The 18,662-nt window shown below is 44.0% G+C and overlaps 1 protein-coding gene across 2 annotated transcripts in view; it reads right to left on the bottom strand.

Moving 5' to 3' along the window:
- Positions 1 to 18,420, bottom strand: part of LOC124188709 (neuronal acetylcholine receptor subunit alpha-7-like) — a 50,722-nt gene extending 32,302 nt beyond the window's left edge. For both annotated transcript variants that reach the window (XM_046581551.1, XM_046581632.1), the window contains exons 1-2: positions 16,428 to 18,420; positions 12,404 to 12,670 (exon numbers count right to left, since the gene is read on the bottom strand). In XM_046581551.1, coding sequence (XP_046437507.1) covers positions 12,404 to 12,479 — 76 coding nt within the window. In that variant the 5' untranslated portion in view covers positions 12,480 to 12,670; positions 16,428 to 18,420. The remainder of the gene's footprint in view (positions 1 to 12,403; positions 12,671 to 16,427) is intronic.
- Positions 18,421 to 18,662: the final 242 nt, after the last annotated feature.

Raw genomic sequence — 18,662 nt, 5'->3', positions numbered from 1 at the left:
AAACTTTGGCTCTCTAAAGAGAAAAGGCCTCCCGACTACAGTTAGTCCCACGCGTTCCCGGTGCACTCATCAAACTGATGTCATTCGAGTCGACCGCCTAAAAGAACGTGAAACGAGAGTGAAACAAAAGACGCATCACGATGATGTGCGTCTACCCGCTCCTGGAGTGATCCCACAAAGAGAAAACAAAAGAAAAGAAGAAAACAAGAAAAGTCCGTGATTTATACGCGTTCAGTTCCAATCGCTCGGCGCGGCGGTACGAATTAGCATCAGTATCGGTGATTGGGTGGCAAACGATTTGGGGGCGTTTGACGACTATTTCTCAACTTGTAACGACGCCCGACACTAAAAAGGGGCGAAGCCCTTTTATCCCAACAATATATTACATCACCACCCAATAGCCCCACCGTGTATACCACAAGAAATAAAAGATTATATAGACCCATCCGGAAGTGTTTTTTTTTAGCGGATTTCAACGCCAATCACGGCGGGCAAGCGTCTTCATCCTTCCCTTTTCCCCTTTTTTTTTATTTCATGGTCGTTAGATTATAGACGAATAGATATAGATAGATACAAGAGATGAAAGTCTCTTGATGAAAGACTTTAATAGCTACTACCAAGTATAGACAAATGGCGGGTTGGCGCATATAATGTAAAAGGATCAAAGTGCTGCTGGGCCAGAGCATCGAGGGAAGCCAAAAGAAGAAAGCGGAAGGAAGGAAGCTAGCGAAACCGGAATTAGACTGAGACGACCTAGAGTTAACTGCTGCACACACGCCGTTTCCATGGAAGCAGCGGAGCTATGTCAGGATCGGTTTCTTGGCTTGTCTGATTTCGCTTTCCTTGTAAATATGTTGCTGGTGGATTTCTGGCCATATGTCGTCGCCGCCACACCTTTTGCTCTTGCAGAAATCCCTTCAGACGTTTGAAAGTTTAACGGCCCTAATATTGTTTTGTTTTTTTTTAAATTCTGCCGCAGCAGAGATGGACTGCGACTCATCAGCATATTCCTCCGCAACTGCAATGGAGAATGATGAAAGAAGACGAGCGCAGTCTGCCAGATCGCCGTCAACACACAGTATATGGTATAAATTTCAACGTCGTTATTATTATGCGTCATTTCTCGCGACGTGGTATGTACGTGCAACTGTCGTTTGAACTCTCTAACGCAGATTCGACTGGCTGGGGTCAAATATGATCCATCTAGAATCGACCAACTAGTGCTTCCATGTAAGTAGTAATTTACTCTTGTTCCATGTTCAAAAGAAAAAGACCGCCCCGTACCAAACCATTTCGCCTCACAGAGTAGTGCGGCAAAATTCAATAATTCCTTAATAATTAAAGGAAACAAGCGGGCATATGTGTGTGTGTGTGTGTGTCACACACCCTACTCGTAACTCTATGGCTGAACGATTGTAACAATGCGAAAACAGCGCAAGTGTGCTGGCTGTTTGTTCGAGTTGTAAAAGTGGAAAGTTGACGCGGTTCAAACGAGCTCCTTTCTCCCATCGCCCTCATCACCGACTATTGTCTAGTGCAAACAGCATTACTAATAACCAGTAATCATCTTGGGATCCTCTAGACAACGCAATTAAACTGTTTCCTCTGAAAGTCATATTGGACGCCAGCGAAACCTCCCGTCGTTTTTCTTTTCTTTTGAAGCGGTTGACTTGGATGGAAACAAGTTCCTTTTGGACTACAACGACAGACGTATCGTTACGAAGAAAAAGACATGAATATTTGCGCTTCCCATTAATGTGACTGGGAATTCTCATTCTGAGTGAGTGGCGAAAAATCATCAAAAATAAAGGAGAGAAGGGAAGAAGTTCAACGGGATGGCCCGTGATTGTTAAGAAATGCGGACCGACGGTTGTGATAATATTGATTGAAGCACTCGACATCCTTCTCTCGTCGTCTTCTCGCGCTGTGTGTGTGTGTCTTTATCATCATTTGTCGTGGCACTCAGTTGTAGTTCGGCTCATCCCGACCAATGAATAAGTGGAGATTGATGGAAAGAGACATTTGCATTATGGTCGTTTCTCTTCCCTTTCTGTCATGTCTTTTTAAAGTCGTCCGGACTAAACTAAATCCTTCCAGGACTCTCTTTCCTTGTGACGAAAAAAAATTTTTTGTTGGGTTCATATTCCTCGAATCACTTTTTCTATTTCAGCAGTGGCGCAATGTGCGTATACTTTTACAGGGACCCCCCCATATTCAAATGACTTTATAACTTTTGGAGTGATGCAGTTTCTGTCGATTTTCTGATGTCTTTTCTTAGATTTCGTTTCTTTGTGAAATACACAAGTGTCTGCGGGATAAAGGCGTCCGCTTTTTTGTGCACATATGTGGTGGTGCGTATATGCAGTTATACAACACACCTACACAAAACGGGTATGTGGAAGCGGAGGCAGCTGCCGATCCCCGGGAATACACGTATTCCCGTGTGAATAGAGCTAGTCAGCCAGCCAGCTAGAATTGTAGTCTAGTATAAAGCATACAGCAGTCAGTCGATGTCTGATAAGAAATGAGACATTCATATTGGAGCTAGGGAGGGATGCTGGACTGGAGGGAGTCATATTGTATCAACATGCAGAGCTCGGATGTGCATGTTACACATGCACACACGCGGATCTATAAACACATATGTGTATAGGATGGAACATCAAACGGAGAGACTCACAACTCAATGAAGGAGCTAGCATGGATGGCTATTCCATTTTCCATTGAAATGGGAATCTAATACTGCACGGAATTCTCCGGGATTCTCTATGATATCCTTTCGCAGTGATGCCGTCGTGTTTTGGACATCACAGCAGCAACACGCAGGAAGGAAATAAATAAATTTAAAAAAAGAAGAGTGAGTATGCCTCGTGTGTCTCTATCCAGACTATTGTTCTAAGGCAACTTTGTGTTCTGGAACAACAGCAGCTAGCGGGGAAAACAAAAAATGGCGTATAGACCTCATCTCCGACTGTTTCGGGTGGTACTGCTGCCACCACCCCGCCAACTATTTAGATTAATGATGATACCAAAGTTACAGCAACTTTCCGAATGAGGAGAGATAGTGGCTTAGATTCCCCTGCGGGTTGGCTGCTGCGTGAGTGAGCAAACAGAAGAAACGGGAGCGGAAGAAAAAAACGGACGGCAACAAAAGCGAAATATCTCATCATCAGGTAGACGAGTTGAGAGAGAAGATCCGGGGAAGCTCAGCAGGGGAAAAAGAATGAAGCCGAGCCATCATCACTATATAAAGCAACATCCTTTATATCCCCTTTCAAAATGTGAAAGAGATAGAGAGTTAGGAGGGGGTAGGGGGGGGGATGCTACTGCTGTGAGTTCACGATTTGAATGATTCACTGCATTCGCTACAGATAGAAGGAAGAAAGCAGAGCGACGTGCCCCCCGGACGGTCGTCATCGGAGACCCGGCGAAATGTGAATAAATCAACCGCAGCAGTGGAAAGAAGAAGAAGTTAGAAAACGAGGCAAATAACATGAAATACTGGTACGGCGCTAGTGCCAGTGCTGTATATAAACATTATATAGTCCTTTTCTTTCTCTTGTGGGTTTGTATTTCAAATCGTCGTCCATGTTATTTCTCCGCCGTATATAGTGCATAACACATTAGGAGATGCCAGGAGCAGACAGCCAACCCTCTTGGCTTTTCAACAGATCCCTTGTGAAATATATGGACGTGGTTGGCTCATGTCAGTAAAGCCGAGCTGGATATATACTCGCAAATATCATCGAGCTATTTCACTGTTCTAACCGATCAAATTATTATTATTTATTTTTGTCGAGGATTTCGTTTTTTGCTACTGAAATTTACCGCACAAATCGTCCGTTCTTTTACGGGTCCCATTCATTGATTAAAAATTAATAAGCGCAATATCTACGAAGCTCCTTCCGTTCGTCATCCAATTCACAAGGGGATCTCTCTGCATTTGTTTCGGGCGTAAATTTTCGTTCTATATGTTGAGAACTGCACGACAACGACGTCCATACATAAACTAGGGCGACTTGTTCAATCGAAAATTATGCTGCTGTCTGCCGTAGTAGTGTCATTACTCCTTGACAAGGCTGTCAAGTGATATCCAAATATAGCTAGATGGAAACAGCTCGATCAGATGAAGCAGAGTGTCTTGTAGATATGAGGACCGTAGTGTATTTATAGCTCAGCTTTATTAATGCTTTGCCGGCCCTATCGGAGGATATAATTGCGATCCTGGCGGCAATATACAAGCTTTCCCTCAACATCGCCATCTCTATCTCTTGAAATTATACCATTGATTGCATCTTAGCTCTAATTATGCTACTCAACTGTGTGGTATCCACTATTCAGCGAATAATTACATGTGCTGGAGCAGTTGCATCAAGTTGCCTTCATTTACATATTGCCCACTACATTTTCCGGTTGAGTTTCCGGTTAGATAACTTGATTTCCTTAACATGAATTGGCTATCATTAGAATTCGATTGACCAGTTTCTCTATTTCAATGGCAATTATATTTTCCATATCGGCTTCGCTGTCAGTTGAAATAAACTAACAACTAATCTATCGAGAACATCCTCTTTATCCAAAGTACATCTGTGTGTTCTGTAAATGTAGACGTCGACGTCAAGGTCTAAAGGTCCAAGTATTGACGTTCGTTTCGCATGAATAGTCATCGCCTAGCGGACGGCCACGATGAAAAGCCAAGTGCTTGGCTGTCCCGCGTGTCACATGCACTGCTGATTGCACAAAGTTGTCGCCGACTCGCCCCGCTCTCTCCTCTCGACATGTAGCACGGACCCTAACTGCGACTGGACAACGTGATGCTTCATATACATGCATATAAATGTTAAGACACACGAAGAAGCTGCAACGTGTAGCACCGAATAGCAAGAACTGGAGAGGATGTGGCAAGTACTACACGGTGGGGTTGGTGGTGAAGTGGACGGCCACCCACATACTCCTCGACCCTCATCCAGCATCCATGTGAGGGGGGGGGGGGAGAACTTGCCATGCTATATGCTGCACAGGCAGTAGAGTTTTGTTTCTAGATACTTATTTACAAGTCAAACCAATAACCTCTTGTTGGAAACTAGTGCTGCAGCTGTTTTGCGTTGTGACTGTACAAACGTACACACCAACAGCCGCAGTTGCTGAGATGGATAGACCTTTATTTTCCCGGAAAGGCTGGCGCACTATGAACTCTGCATGTGTGTACGTATAATAGACCGTCCCGCCGATAAAGTTGTCAAGTTTTGTCCGCTCTGCTCCTGTAAGCCAAACTGACACGTACCATCTCATGCAAGAAATAAACTCTCGGTTCCCAGTCCAATAATCCTATTGGGCTCTGCTTTGATCAGTTTCTGTCAGGATTGACTGGACTCGGAACTCAGTTCTCCAATTGAAGGAAATGAAAAACACAACCAAATCCATCCATCAAGTATATAGCTGACTGACCGGTCAACGAAATGCAAATAATACAAAACGAAATTGTTTTGCGTGTCAGCTTATTATTGTTTGGATCTGAACAAGACAGAATCACCGGATAAGTTCTTGTTTTGTGCGTATGCAGCAGACTGTGAATATAAACTTGAATCTCTTCTACTTAGGCGAAACGAATAAAAAGAGTAATAGACCGGCACAATTAAAAGTTGTGCAGTCATCACGTGTATGTACAACGGAGAGATCAGACTGTACTGTTTCCAGCCTTATTTCAGACATTCACTGGCCCGTATCAAATGATTGATGACTAACAAACTAGAATGGGAAAAAAAGAGGAAAATGAAGAGAATTCTAGAAGAATGGGAAATAACGATGCAAGACGAAAGAATAATGAGAGAGTAGAATGGGCAGGACTGGAAAATCAAAGGTACGCCATACATGTATATAACTCTCACCCATTCGATATAATGATGGTGCGCTTGCCGTCATTATGCCTTAACTTTTACATTAAACTTTCCATCATTTTCTCCCAGGCTGAAAAATAAAATAACGACCCGAGCTATGTATAGTTGAAAGTAAATTTGTGAATAAAAAGAAAATGAAAGGATAAATTATTTGTTTATTCTTTGGTTCACATTTTATTGATTTCTTTATTAGTAGCAATTTTTGTTTAAAGCGGTTGCGCCACGAAAGAGAGCTAGCAGTCGATATGATGCCACCTGAATAGAGGAACCCCTGATAGGTTGACACGGGTTGACACACCGCTGCACTCTGGAACTCGTCACCGAGCACTCAGCTTATTTATTACATCAAATATGAAACAACCCAAAAAATCATTGGGAGGAAAGTCAACGTCGCAATAAGTTTATCCTTCGCTTCCTATTCCAACTAACACGATATACCGCACGTAATAAGCTTCCCCAAAAGCCACATAAATACATATAATCACCACTACTTAGATGACGGACGTGTACACACTATATAGTATATAGGTACCGGGAGTTTTTCTAATACCGCTTATTATATAATCAGGTGACGTCGTGCGGCTGCTTTTGGCGTCGGATGTTGCAACATACTTTTAGCGTTTACTCTATATGCCCGGCCTTGTAGAAATACAACCTCCTTAGTCCTTTCTAGCTTTTTTTTTCACGCTAATAACTGTGGCGCACACTCGGAATTAATAAGAAAAAGCTAATGTTATGTTGGATAGACGCCGAGAGGTGCAAGCTAAACAAATCAATACCTTATAGGAGCTACACCCTCCTCGCCCAGATAAGTTCAGTAAAGGCTCATCGGGATCGGATCTTATCCGAGCCGACAAGGCATGTTTTCGCTTTCAAATTTAATGGTATTTACACGATGGGGTCGGTGATGTTGGTTTCTCATCATACTTATAGAGGATTGCATTACGGCAGTCGTCGGATATTGTTTGAAACAAAAGCAAATTACAGACATGGAGGTTATTAGGTATTGTACGTACCGTACTATACACCTACGTGAATTATGGCATACGGTAAGATAGGTCATCTTCTAATCTACTCATTCAGCTTTCTCTGTATGTATAAGCCTCTTCTGCTGTGGTATCAGTGAGAGTATAGATTGACTCAATAATAAATACCAGCGCAGCAAGAGTGGGCAAAGCCTATCGGCGTTAATCTCTTCTGGGAATATTAATATTAATTCCAATAAAGATGAATTCGTGAGCGAGAGAGAAACCCAAAGATAGAAAGAAAATTCTATTTTTGAAAATAGAGGTACGTAATCTGAAATGGCGAGGCCAAAACAGACTGGAATGTCACCGAAGACGGCGGGGGAGACGCAACCAGATTTAGATGTGGATTGAGAGTTTTGTCAGTGACGCAAAAAGTATTTCAAACTTGCTATCCCGCCACCGGCATCACCAACACCCATCCATTCGCCGTTGGCGATGACGCTCCAGCGAGCCCCAGAGAGTTGTGCGGGAGGGTATAATAGGACTGGAGGCGGTTTGCTGCGGATGCTTTTCGATCGAGATCCGCACTGCTGCTGAAATCCCACGACTCCTCCTGCTCCTACGATAGACGACGATCCTCACCGTCGTAGATCTACTCTATTTCTACTATACAACTGCCGAACCAAGAAGGAGAAGGAGCGACATCTGCGATTGCCGGTTGCCCGAGACCAAAACTTATTGGATATAGGCGACGCCCATTCTCATCGAGATCAATTATCTTTAGAAGGACAGGGCCAGGTTCTTTAGATGTATTATCCTTAATATATATATATAAATGTTTCGATTCAGATGCCGCGAAACATAACACGGCCTCCGGCGCCGTGCAGCTCCCGAAGTCAGATGAATACACAAGAGAATGACTGCGGCTGTTTGTATAGGCTACCGTTTCCTTATTATATAGTATGCCGGAGAAGACGGGGGGAGTGGGAGGACTCAATGGCGAATAGAGGATGTGTATAGGGCCTCATTAAGAGAAAAGGAGGAAGAAGAATCATTCATTCGGCATCAATGCATCACGTCTGAATTATACGGCGTCAAAGACGGGCGTCCCAAACTTCAAAAAGCAAATACACGCTCAACAGCTACGCTCTATACGCCACAAGCTCTGCGGCCGTGGGTGTGGGTGTGGCAGTGGCTTTAGACTTCTTTCGTATCAAATAAGGGGCTCCTTAATTCTTTTTCTCCTTTCGACGGTGTGTAATGTGTATACCGCTAAAGTTATTATCTAACAGACTGCGCGGTTGGCTGGGGTTTGGATTTCTCCTCGTATTTCTTTATTCGTGTTTCAATCGTTCATTATGCGAGGAGAATGGCAGAATAAGAGCGATGGAGCACGAGAGTCTGGAGAGAAGCCTGCTGCGGAGCTGCTGCACAATGAGGAGGAGCGGGAGCGGATCGGAGGCGTCTAATGAGGTGCCGTGTTCGTTCTCCACACACATTGGCGACGTCGTGAGCTCAACAGCGCATAACTTTGGTCAAAGGAGTGGATGACGGGGAGGGTAGAAGGACAATTTTCCCAATCAATTCATCACAGCTCCAAGGGAGAAGAAGAAGAAGAAGCTCTCCCTCACTATTTCGTAATATTACATCCCTTTGTATATTTCTCGCCAGCAGACATCAGGAGCGTCCTTCTCCTTCAAACCATCCGCTCGTCTAATCATGTCTCCTTCTCTCGCTCTAAATATGCAGCATCTTTACTCGACTTGTGTTGCAAACTGCATGATGCAAGAGAGTCTCCAAATTAAGTCAAAGTCCACTCGGATAATACAGCCAACGAACGAGCGACTCGTACACGTTTTAATGGATCCATCTTTGTTCTCTCTCCTATTCCGAGTGAGTTGCCACGAAACAAGTGAGAAATTTCCCCCGTCCAGCAGTTTGATATACGGCGACGCGACAACAGGACGTCATTGTCATCCCGCCCACGTCCAAGTCTGCAAACAAACCCCGTAATAATAATAATAATAATAATAACGCGAGTGTGAGTCTACATACTTTACATAGGTGCTGCTGGCGTCATCGCGACAAGTTCCGTCTTGGCAAACAAATTAAAAACGGAAAGTTTTTCCAACGTGAAACTCGTCGCGTTACAAAGGCGAGCATCGTTTCAACAACCCATATGTGTGATACGGAATCGACTTTTTTGTTTTTGTTTTATTTATTATTATTTTTTTGTTTGTTTTTTTGTTTGTTTGTTAGGAATCAAGTCGAGCGAAGTGCAGTGTCTCTGTTGGGTTAACTCGTCTCCGGTGCACTCGTCGATTTTCGGGGCTGCGCTGGAGGGAATAGGATAACGTCTGCTTCGTCAGCGCTGTAGACATTTAGCTGAGGAGTTCAACGGGTCTGCTGCTCCTTGAAGACATCAATTATTTGCGTTGATGCGGTTAGAAAAGAAACGAGATACAACATCGGCGAAGATGCCGCATTGCTTGGAAATTTAAGGACAAATCGCTTGCGAGCCGTTTGATCGTGAAATCGTTTTGACGGATGATAAGCGATTAACGTTGATTAACAGATCTATATAGCTAACGGATGAATGATTTTGAGCTAACTGCCGGTAAAACAAATCCCACTTTGACACATGTTTCTAGTTGTGGCACCGTAGGCCGGGATCGGAATTATTCGTTGAGTTCCACGGGCTTTCCCGCTCCTCGCCGGATGTATAGCTCATCTGTGCACGAATAGTATACAGCATCGTCCAAATGCGGCAGTAACATCTAGGATATATATATGAAAGAAGACGATTGCATGGAATAATACGTAGGGATACGAGAAAAGAGTGAGGAGCTGCTTCTATAGAAAGTGAGCTGTACACTCACTCACTATATATATGCACTACTACTCTATAAGGATGCTATCCAATCCCCCCATATTGAGAGAGAGAGAGCGGAAGTGTGGCGTAGGCTGAGGGCTATTCAATCAGACGGATGGAGTTCGAGCCAGTGAGTTCGCTATCCATGGCACACACGAACGGTCAGCATAGGATAGTGTATACGCCCGGATCCATCTACTTTGGTACGTACATACTCTACTCTGGTAAGTAAAGAGAGACAGGAAGAGCCCTTGTATCGATAATTCAGAATCTATCTTTTATGGACACTGCGCAAAATTGTTGCATAAGAGTAAGGAGAGTGGAATCTTGGATGGATAAAGGAGAGACGCATCTCGAAAAAAAAAGAACCCAAAATCAATGGAAGAAGACTCTCGTACAATACAGCAATTCTTCAACTGAAATAATGGTGAACGTATCTTGTGGTTCACTAGCCCAGAGCATTATTGTCATTAGGGTACGGAGGTCTCTTGACCGGGCGACATTTATTGGTTAGTTGGATATAGATTCTACGCGGAAATGTCTGAACACTGTCCATTTGTTGGAACCCCAAATGATTGTACACACCCAGAAGGCTTCTTCCTTCATGTACCAACGGGGAAATGTCTGTCTACTCTTTCGTCTCTGATTGCTCCCCAAAGAATGACGCTACCCGGTCACGGTTCTATATGGTCCTTCTTTAGCCGTCTTATTCTTTAGCGCCTATACAATACGGAGTCTCTACAAAAAAAGATAGAGGATTGTATAGGGTGAGTGAATCATCTGTTGGATGCGACAAAACTGGGACGAAAAAGGTCGATCAAATTTCATCCGAATTTAGTCTTTTATAGTTCTTTTCGCTTGAATTGAATTCTTCCTAGTCCTATGTACGTCTCTCTGATCAAGTTGCTGGATTTATATGAGAAGCGCTTTCTCTGAAAGCTCGGCAACTTTTGACACGGTGCAACTATATTATATATTAGCGTCCGGGCAACGGGGAAAAAAAAAAGAAAAACTTTGTGTATGTTGCACAGTACTGCCGGACGCATGCAGTTCACGTCCGGTAGATATGATTGTGTGCCTAGTCTGTACCTGATGAAGCGTCCAGATTGTGCAGTCTACTGTATCATCTGTCGCTCTAGATATATCTATATCAGCCAATTGCCAATAGAAAAAAGAAGTGAAGCAAAAAATTTCAAAAGGTCCGGCCCTGCATCGAGTGTGCCAGATGTCATTGAAAGGACTGGGCTGTGTGTCTTGTCGCACTCGATAGCTCTGAGAGCAAATCGAATCGAGTGACTGAGTGAAGACGATCCATTATTCCATTGGATTACTCTGTTTTTACTTCCTGTGATGCTAACAAGCTTCAAGACGTCACTGGAACCGACTATTACGGCTAGACTGATGCGAAGGTCGATGTATCTAGTCGCGATCCAGCCAAACAAAAATACAAATAAGAAAATAATAGAAAAAAGGACCATATTCTAATGGAGTCGATTGATCCCATCCCTGCCAACTCGGTTTCTCCGGCCAAGGAAATTTCCCAGTAAGAAGGGGGGAAATACAAAAAAATACAAAATAAAACAACGGCGACTTCATGGATAAATAAATAAACATCAAGAGACAAAAAGAGAGAAAAAAAAAAGAGGGGACAAAGGAATAATAAAGATAGATCGACTTCTATTCTTTTTTTTTTTCCTCCTATACTCTCCACTTTTGCTGCTGGGGTGGATGTATAGCTGCTCATTCCCTTTTATCTTTTCTTCTCCTTCCGTTTTGCTGGGCTGCTCTTTTATATTTTGTTTGTTCGGTTCCGTCTGTGTGTCACTGCGTGCAGCCCGTGCAGCAGCTCTACTACACGCTCGCAGGGAAATGGAACGGCAGGGAAAAAAACAATGGAGCTATTTTTTTTTTAAAGAGCAGGGGGGGAGAAAGAAGGGAAACAAAAATCAACGCAAACACAAATGAAGCTAACCCACCGGAAGAACCCGCCAGTCCGCAAGATCCCACAGTCGGAAAAGGAATAAAAGAAGAGAATTGACTGAAGGAAGGGGTTTCTCTTCCACACACACAGCGGAGGAGAACAGCGCTGGTTTTTGCGGACGCATTGCGCACTGGATATATAGACTCGCAACGTATTATAAGGGAATCTATGGAGCGAGAAAGAGAACTTACTATCCTTGCTCTCCAGAAAGAAAAAGAAAAAGAAAAAGAAGGTCTACTAAAGGGAAAAAAAGACGCCAGTATAAAACAAAGTCGATGGCTTATACAACGAAATGTGAAAAAGGGAAAAGACCCGAAACGAAATTGGAATTTGAGAGATAAAGGCCGGGCGACGCAAGAAAAGCAGGAAAAGAAGGAAAAGGAGAGAGATTAGTTAGCCTGGCTGGGCGCGTTGGCTTTATAGCCCTACACGCCCCTATCAATTGTATAGGAGGGGCTAACCATCGGGACCAATGCACGAGCCCTGTACACAGCACAAATTGAGCTGGGCGACCCAGCAGTAAGGTGCTTGACCCTCTCCAGTACAAGTTGTAGAACAATGAACGAAACCAAAAATTGAATATCGTTGGTTTTCTCTTCTCGAAACAAGACACCACTATGTCCGTTGCGACGGTAGGAATATTCGACAGGAAAATATTGATAAGAAGAACGTGAACGTGACTTACGGTGCGGTAGAGTAGCCAGGACGACCATGAAGAGGTAAAGCGCTTTCCAGCACAGCAGCGAGGCGAGTTGCTCCATTTTCCCGGCTAGTGCGTTAATGCTCTTCTTCTTTCTGCAGCTCCTTGGCTCCTTGTTCCTCTATTGTTTGGTTTTGTTTTGTTCCTTTTTCTCTCTCTCTCCTTCTCTCAGCTTCCGATGGCGTCGTTGTCCCCGGCCTCTGACGTATGTAACAATTTTTTTCCCCGTCTTCCTTCCGTCTCCTATTTTGCCTGCAATTTATTAACCCCAGAAACAGACAAAAGATAAAACAATCGCACAACGATCACGTTTCATCTGTTTTCTTTGTCGTCTCCACGACATTTGCTTACGTGTTCATTATTACACAATTGATAAAAATAGGGAAGGAGATTTGAAATAATCAAATTGTAATTATGCTATTGCCATGCTAGCTGAGCCAATAATACCGGGGCAACCTGTTATTCCGCTCTTTTGCAATCTTCTCACAGCATCGCGTCCTTCAAAGCTATACACTCGTCATTCGGGAATAATTATTTCAGGGCACAGTAATCTTTCCTTCAACTGAGAATGAAAGAACAGGAGAAAAGAAAAAAAGTAAAAATAGGAAACTTTTATTTTTGGTATCCTTTTATCTTTTCTCTCTCTTCAGACTATTGATCGCCGACACAACGCCCATATACTGATGTGCGGTAGATATTATATTGTAGCATTCTTTTCCAAGACATTTCTCCCTCCGATCGCGTTTTAGACTGTTGATTCCGCCATTTTATCGGTGTTTCAAATCAATACATTTCTTAGCAGTGGACGCCCTAAAATTGGAATTTTCTTGACGTCATAATTATTTGATAAAGAAAGGGGGGAAAAAGGGAGTTGCCCTTACAAGGTGATATAGAGCCCTGGCGATGCGGTCGATATAGAAACGGGGGGTCGGTAAAGAGACGTCACGAGAGACGCAACAGAAACTGTGGGAGAGAGCAGAGCATTTCTGAATTCCCACAAGTAATTGAGTGTCTTTCCTGCCACCCACCGCCAACATCCTCCTTCCAAAATCCTACCATAGAGCCCACCAGTCATCCTAAATTCGTTTTTGTTTTTACTCTCGTAGCAAATGGCATCAGGTCCATAATTAAATCTCACGTTCTCTATTTAGTCTGCGAAGAAGAAGGTGTGGCGCCGGCCATGTCTGCCCAAAAGGCAAATGTCAAGCGACAGCTACTGTAACAAACCAAATAAATTTCCTCTCGTCAGTCGGAGGAAAGAGGAAATGAGTTTAAAACAAGAGACTCTAAGATTAGTTTATACCTGCTTAGCTCTCTTGCTGTATTACGCATATAAATATCAATGGCTTATTCGTTTAGATTCTAAATGCAAGTTAGTTCGCATTATCCGGTATTTCGATCTCCTCTTCTCCTTATTTTCATCTATTATTAATGAATATATTCTCCTTTTATTTCTTATTTTTCTCTTTCTTTCTTTTTTGCCGCTGGTATATGGCCAATTCGATTTGAAGCACACAGCGCATTTCCGGATGAATTATTCAAAGGTGTGCTGCGGTGTATTATATATGCCGTGAGTATACATGCACACAGTATACACACACAGCAGAAGTATATGTACTGTATGTGTATATAAAGCTCGTAAATATTCCGTAATAGGCAATATAGAGTTTGCCTGCTGGCTGCGCCGTATGCTTATTGCGTGGTGCACTGGTGCTACCGAGGTCGTCGTCGTCGTCGTCGTCAGCTGAATTTATTTTGTTCTCCTCTTTTTTTCTTTTCCTTTTTTTGTTTCTTTTCTTCTTTTTGAGCTACGAACGCCAACTGCCTCCACCGAAACCAAACGGCAGAGATGCCACGTATCAATCGATATGAGCGCAGCGCAGCAACACGCCCATACATGCAGTCTCCGTCTCCCGGCCAAGTTGGGTTTCTCGTGATCTCGTCTGCTATAAACCTCTTCACTAATGTAGAGTGTATTACGTACGTACTTTGTTCCGGTTTCTTTTTCCCCCTGTACGGTTGTGGGTGTTCAAATAAAAAGACGTCACGTTACATGCGGTATACGAAGCTCTATATAACATTCCGTCCATCGGCGACTAAATCAAAAGTGACGTTAGCCACATGAGCTTGATGGCTGAAGGGCCCGGCTTGGGGCTCTGAGTCAATATTTGGCTATTTACGAATAGACATAGTTTGCACGTTCAACTCTTTTTCAGCACCAAGTCTGTATGGGTGTAACCCCATAGCCTTTGATATGTGGAAGCCTGGGCCGCTCTTTTATTCCCTGTTTCTGTATTCTCTTGTCGTAGCCCGGCGATGTTCGCTGGGATTTGTGCTATTCAGAATAACAGTTGGCGGGCTGAAGGGGCTGAAGGGAAAAGAAGAAAAAGAAAGTAATACACAGCCGATATCGTCCCCAGCCGAAACATTCACGATGATCTATAGAATGTAAATATAATGGGATATGAATGAGAAGGAATGAGAATGTAAAAAGGGAAAGAAAAGCAACCCTTTTTGTATGTGTGTGTCTCTGTGTGTTGTATAATGTCGAGTCCCCTGGATCGATTCCAATGCCAATAATCGAGTGTCTTGTGTGTCGACTTAACTGTGTTTGCTCGCCTGTATTTACGACCCTATCTAGACAGTATATAGCCACTGAGTAGCGTAGTCGGACAGAGAAAAGGCAATCCGAGTTGCAGAGTCAAATGCGAGCGGAGCCGACACGACAACTGAAAAAAATAAGAATTCAGTTGACTTTTGGGTCATGAAATTTCACGAGAAAACGACTCGCTATATGCATACCATGGGCTTCAGCGCTTTGAAATTGTCGCGTTTTATCCGCTAGATATTCAAATCGAAGATCAGCCCATCTATAGGCTACATAGCAGCCGATTTCCAAGATCAATCCTGACACCCTACCCCAGCAGCAGCCAAATCAAACGTTAGCCTCCCATGCAACCCGATCGGGAAAATAGAAATTCACTAGATTGAAGGAGGAACTACGTCGGAGAGTTACTCTCCATCTTGTCCTGGAAAGAGGCGAAGGAGGAAGAAAAAGGAGCTGATCAACTCCATCCGGAGAGCGAGGTCAAGTAACAATCCACTGTCTGAGACGCTGGCCGATTCAATCGAGTAGATATATATGTATACAGGAGAAGAGAGCGAGGAGGTGCTATAGTAGTAGTTAGGTGATATATGGACTGGTTGGTCCACACAATCGATGGCCCGTCGCAAACTCTCTCTTCCTTCTTTTGTCCTGCTCTGGTGGCCGTTGGGGTCTTACAGAGTTACTTAATTTTCAACACGGTCTGTAGGTTTACATACATAATGGAACTAAACATCATAAGGAGAGCATATTATACGTAAGGTACAAAGCCTTAACGTCAAAACAATCACTTTAGGTAAGTAATTTATATTTTATGCAGCGAATAAGTGCGGAATCTAAATGGATGTAGGCTATAGGGAAAGCTAGGGAAGTGGGGATTGACTATAACTTTCGTCTAACAACCATTTGAATAAATCCTTTTGGTGATCAAAGATCAATTCAACCGGTATAAGGAATCAAGTATTATAGTGTATCCACCGTAAATGCCCGACCGTCTACATGTTGTAACTGTAGAATTGACGATAGCATTAAAAACCATAGAGCCGCAAAGGATCCAATCGAAATGGGAGAAAACTGTTGATTCACGGAAAAGGATTGATCCACGACCAGTATAGCAAGTCTCATGGTCCCTTTGAAATCTATATTGACTGAACCCTGGTATCCGTTCTTATTATACATAGGTATGCATAATCAATTACCCATCCATTCTTTCATAAATATATATCGAATTACGACCCAGGGTCACATTCAACGCCATCACTCTTGACTGATTTACTTTCGCAGTCATAGCCAATATGTGGCTTACAAACTCTTTGATTCAGCAATCATCGAGCAAGAAACCAATGGAAAAAGGCGAGAAAGAATCAAACGGATTCTACAGGGTTGTTATTATTGATCCCTCACCTTTCCTTCGTGTGGGCGGATAGGAACTCGATGAATGTTCCAACGTCTGGCGAGCGGGGAGACCCTCGTAGTGGTTGTGTGCGGTCTCTTCTTTTTGTTTTATTTTCGCAGATCACCAGAGTTGACCAGCAGCAATATTTGTTCTTCCTTTCAATAAGGCGCTACGGTTATGTCATGTCATTCAGTCAAGAGACGAAGGGAAACAAGTTCGCTCTGCGTAGGTGGTGGACGCTCTTTTTTTTATTGTTCGATTCCTTCCGTTGGCTGGTGGCGAAAGGTCAAAGCTGTCGACCGTGGGGCACCCACTAAATTTAGATTTCTCTTTCTGGCGGCTTCCAAATGATCCAGAAAGATAAACAAGACAGGCAGAAACTGCAATTTCTCTCCACTCTATTGTTTATCTTTTTTTTTTAAATATATTTTTTGGGCTCCTTATTTTTGTTTTCTTCTTCTTCGCGCCGTGGACTGGATGCAGTCACTGGCCGAGCTGCTGTTGACGTAATTGGAGAAAAACGACTTAAAGCTCCTCAGTCGCTCCTTGCGAGAGGGCGAAAAAAGACAGCGGACAGAGAGAGAGTGTGTGCGTGTAAGAAGAGGAAGAAGAGGTTGAAGGTTATTATAACAGGGACTCGAGTTAAAAAGGAGAGCTAGGGAAAGGGAGGTGAAGAAGAGGGAAGAAGAAGAAGAGAGCCAAGTGCGCTTGTTGTTGAGGAGAAAAAATAGACAGGAATTTTTCTTCTCTTCTCTTCTTCTCAGTGGGGCTGGTGCCTAGAGCGACGCCAGGTGCAAGATCTTGCACGACCGGCCATCATCGATTCATGCGCCTGTCGCCCTACTGATGTCCAAACACACTCACTCAACACTCACAGACACACACACGGACACCCACTCGGACACAGACACTCGCAGACACACAACACGCGGGAGACCAGACTCTCTTTCTCCGCCTTTTTTTTGTTTTTTCTTTATCTTTCTGTTTTCCCAATCAGCTGCGAGTCATCGTTTCTGGTTATTTGCATTGGTGTTTTTGCGGATGGGGCGAAAAAACAAGGAGGCGCTCCTTTTTAATGGGCAGGAAAAGGAGCAGTCAAGTTCCCTGCGTGTTGCCGCTGTTATTTCAGACAACAATAACCGACAATTTTCTTCGTTTCTCCGAAATTGTTCCCGTCGTCTTTTGGCCGACTGTTGTCCTTCGCATTTGTTGTCAGTTGGCTCGAATTGAGTCTAGAGCCAACTTAACGTCCCGTAATAACAATCGAAATGATGGAAAAAAAGGCACCTTTTCGGGGGCAGCAGCAGGAGCAGGAGCAGCAGCCGGGGGGATATAGGGGGTCCGCGTCACGTGAAAATGTCCAGCTGACGGTGGGTCAAACAATCAGCGAATAAATCAAAGTTTCCCTCCGAAGGGAAATCCACAGCGGTGGTGGAGGGCAGGTGGTGGATATCAAAACTCTGGCGAAAAGTAACCAACGTGTTAATCTCTCGGTTTTAGATGCTGAACGAGGAGTTGGGAGCTGGGCAACTCTTAATTGCAACCCCGTGAAACGCGCACCGTCCTTCTTCTTCTTCTTTTTTCGACAGCGACTCGAGCAAGTGGCAGTGGTTGAAAACGATTTCAAAAGAGGCCACGGCAGCAGCTGCAGCAGTTGATGAAGAAGATTCTTGTGTTGAATGGATCACGGGCAGCTGCACGTCTCAAAGAAGAAGAAATAAAAACCGCGTTGACACACGTCAAGTTCAAACGAAAAAAAAAATGTTCTTTTCCCGCCAGGAAACGAAGATGGGGGGGGATTCCGCCGCAAATTGAAATGAATTTGTTTGTCAATGAAAAATTGGAAAAAATCTCTGTTTGATTGTGTGAGATATACTGGTTGGAAGATCCCCCCACAAGCACCGCGTCCGGGGTGGTGTTGGTGTCGGGTGATGGTTCGGGACCGTTCGCTATCCGCAGAGGAGCGGAGAGAACTGGCCGGATTCGGGTCTCGATCTGCTCCTGCTATAGAAAATATAACACCAGCCCCAGCAGCCACCGGCAGCAGCTGACGGACAGATCCTCCTCCTCCTTCTCTTTTTTCTTCTCCTCCCTCCTCTTTTCCCGCGGAGTTGCGTGTGTCAGACGACGACGGGCGGAGAGAGAGAGAGAGAGAACGGGAGTTGGGTGGGGTAGGAGGTGGCGGCGGCGGCGGCGGCGGTGGGAAGACGAAGATATAGGGAGGCTGCTCGGGGTGGGGATGG

The sequence above is a fragment of the Daphnia pulex genome, chromosome 1, assembly GCF_021134715.1.
Source record: "Daphnia pulex isolate KAP4 chromosome 1, ASM2113471v1".
Lineage (NCBI taxonomy): Eukaryota > Metazoa > Arthropoda > Branchiopoda > Diplostraca > Daphniidae > Daphnia > Daphnia pulex.
Note: the sequence above shows the minus strand (reverse complement) of the source record. Positions and strands in the feature narration are given on the sequence as shown.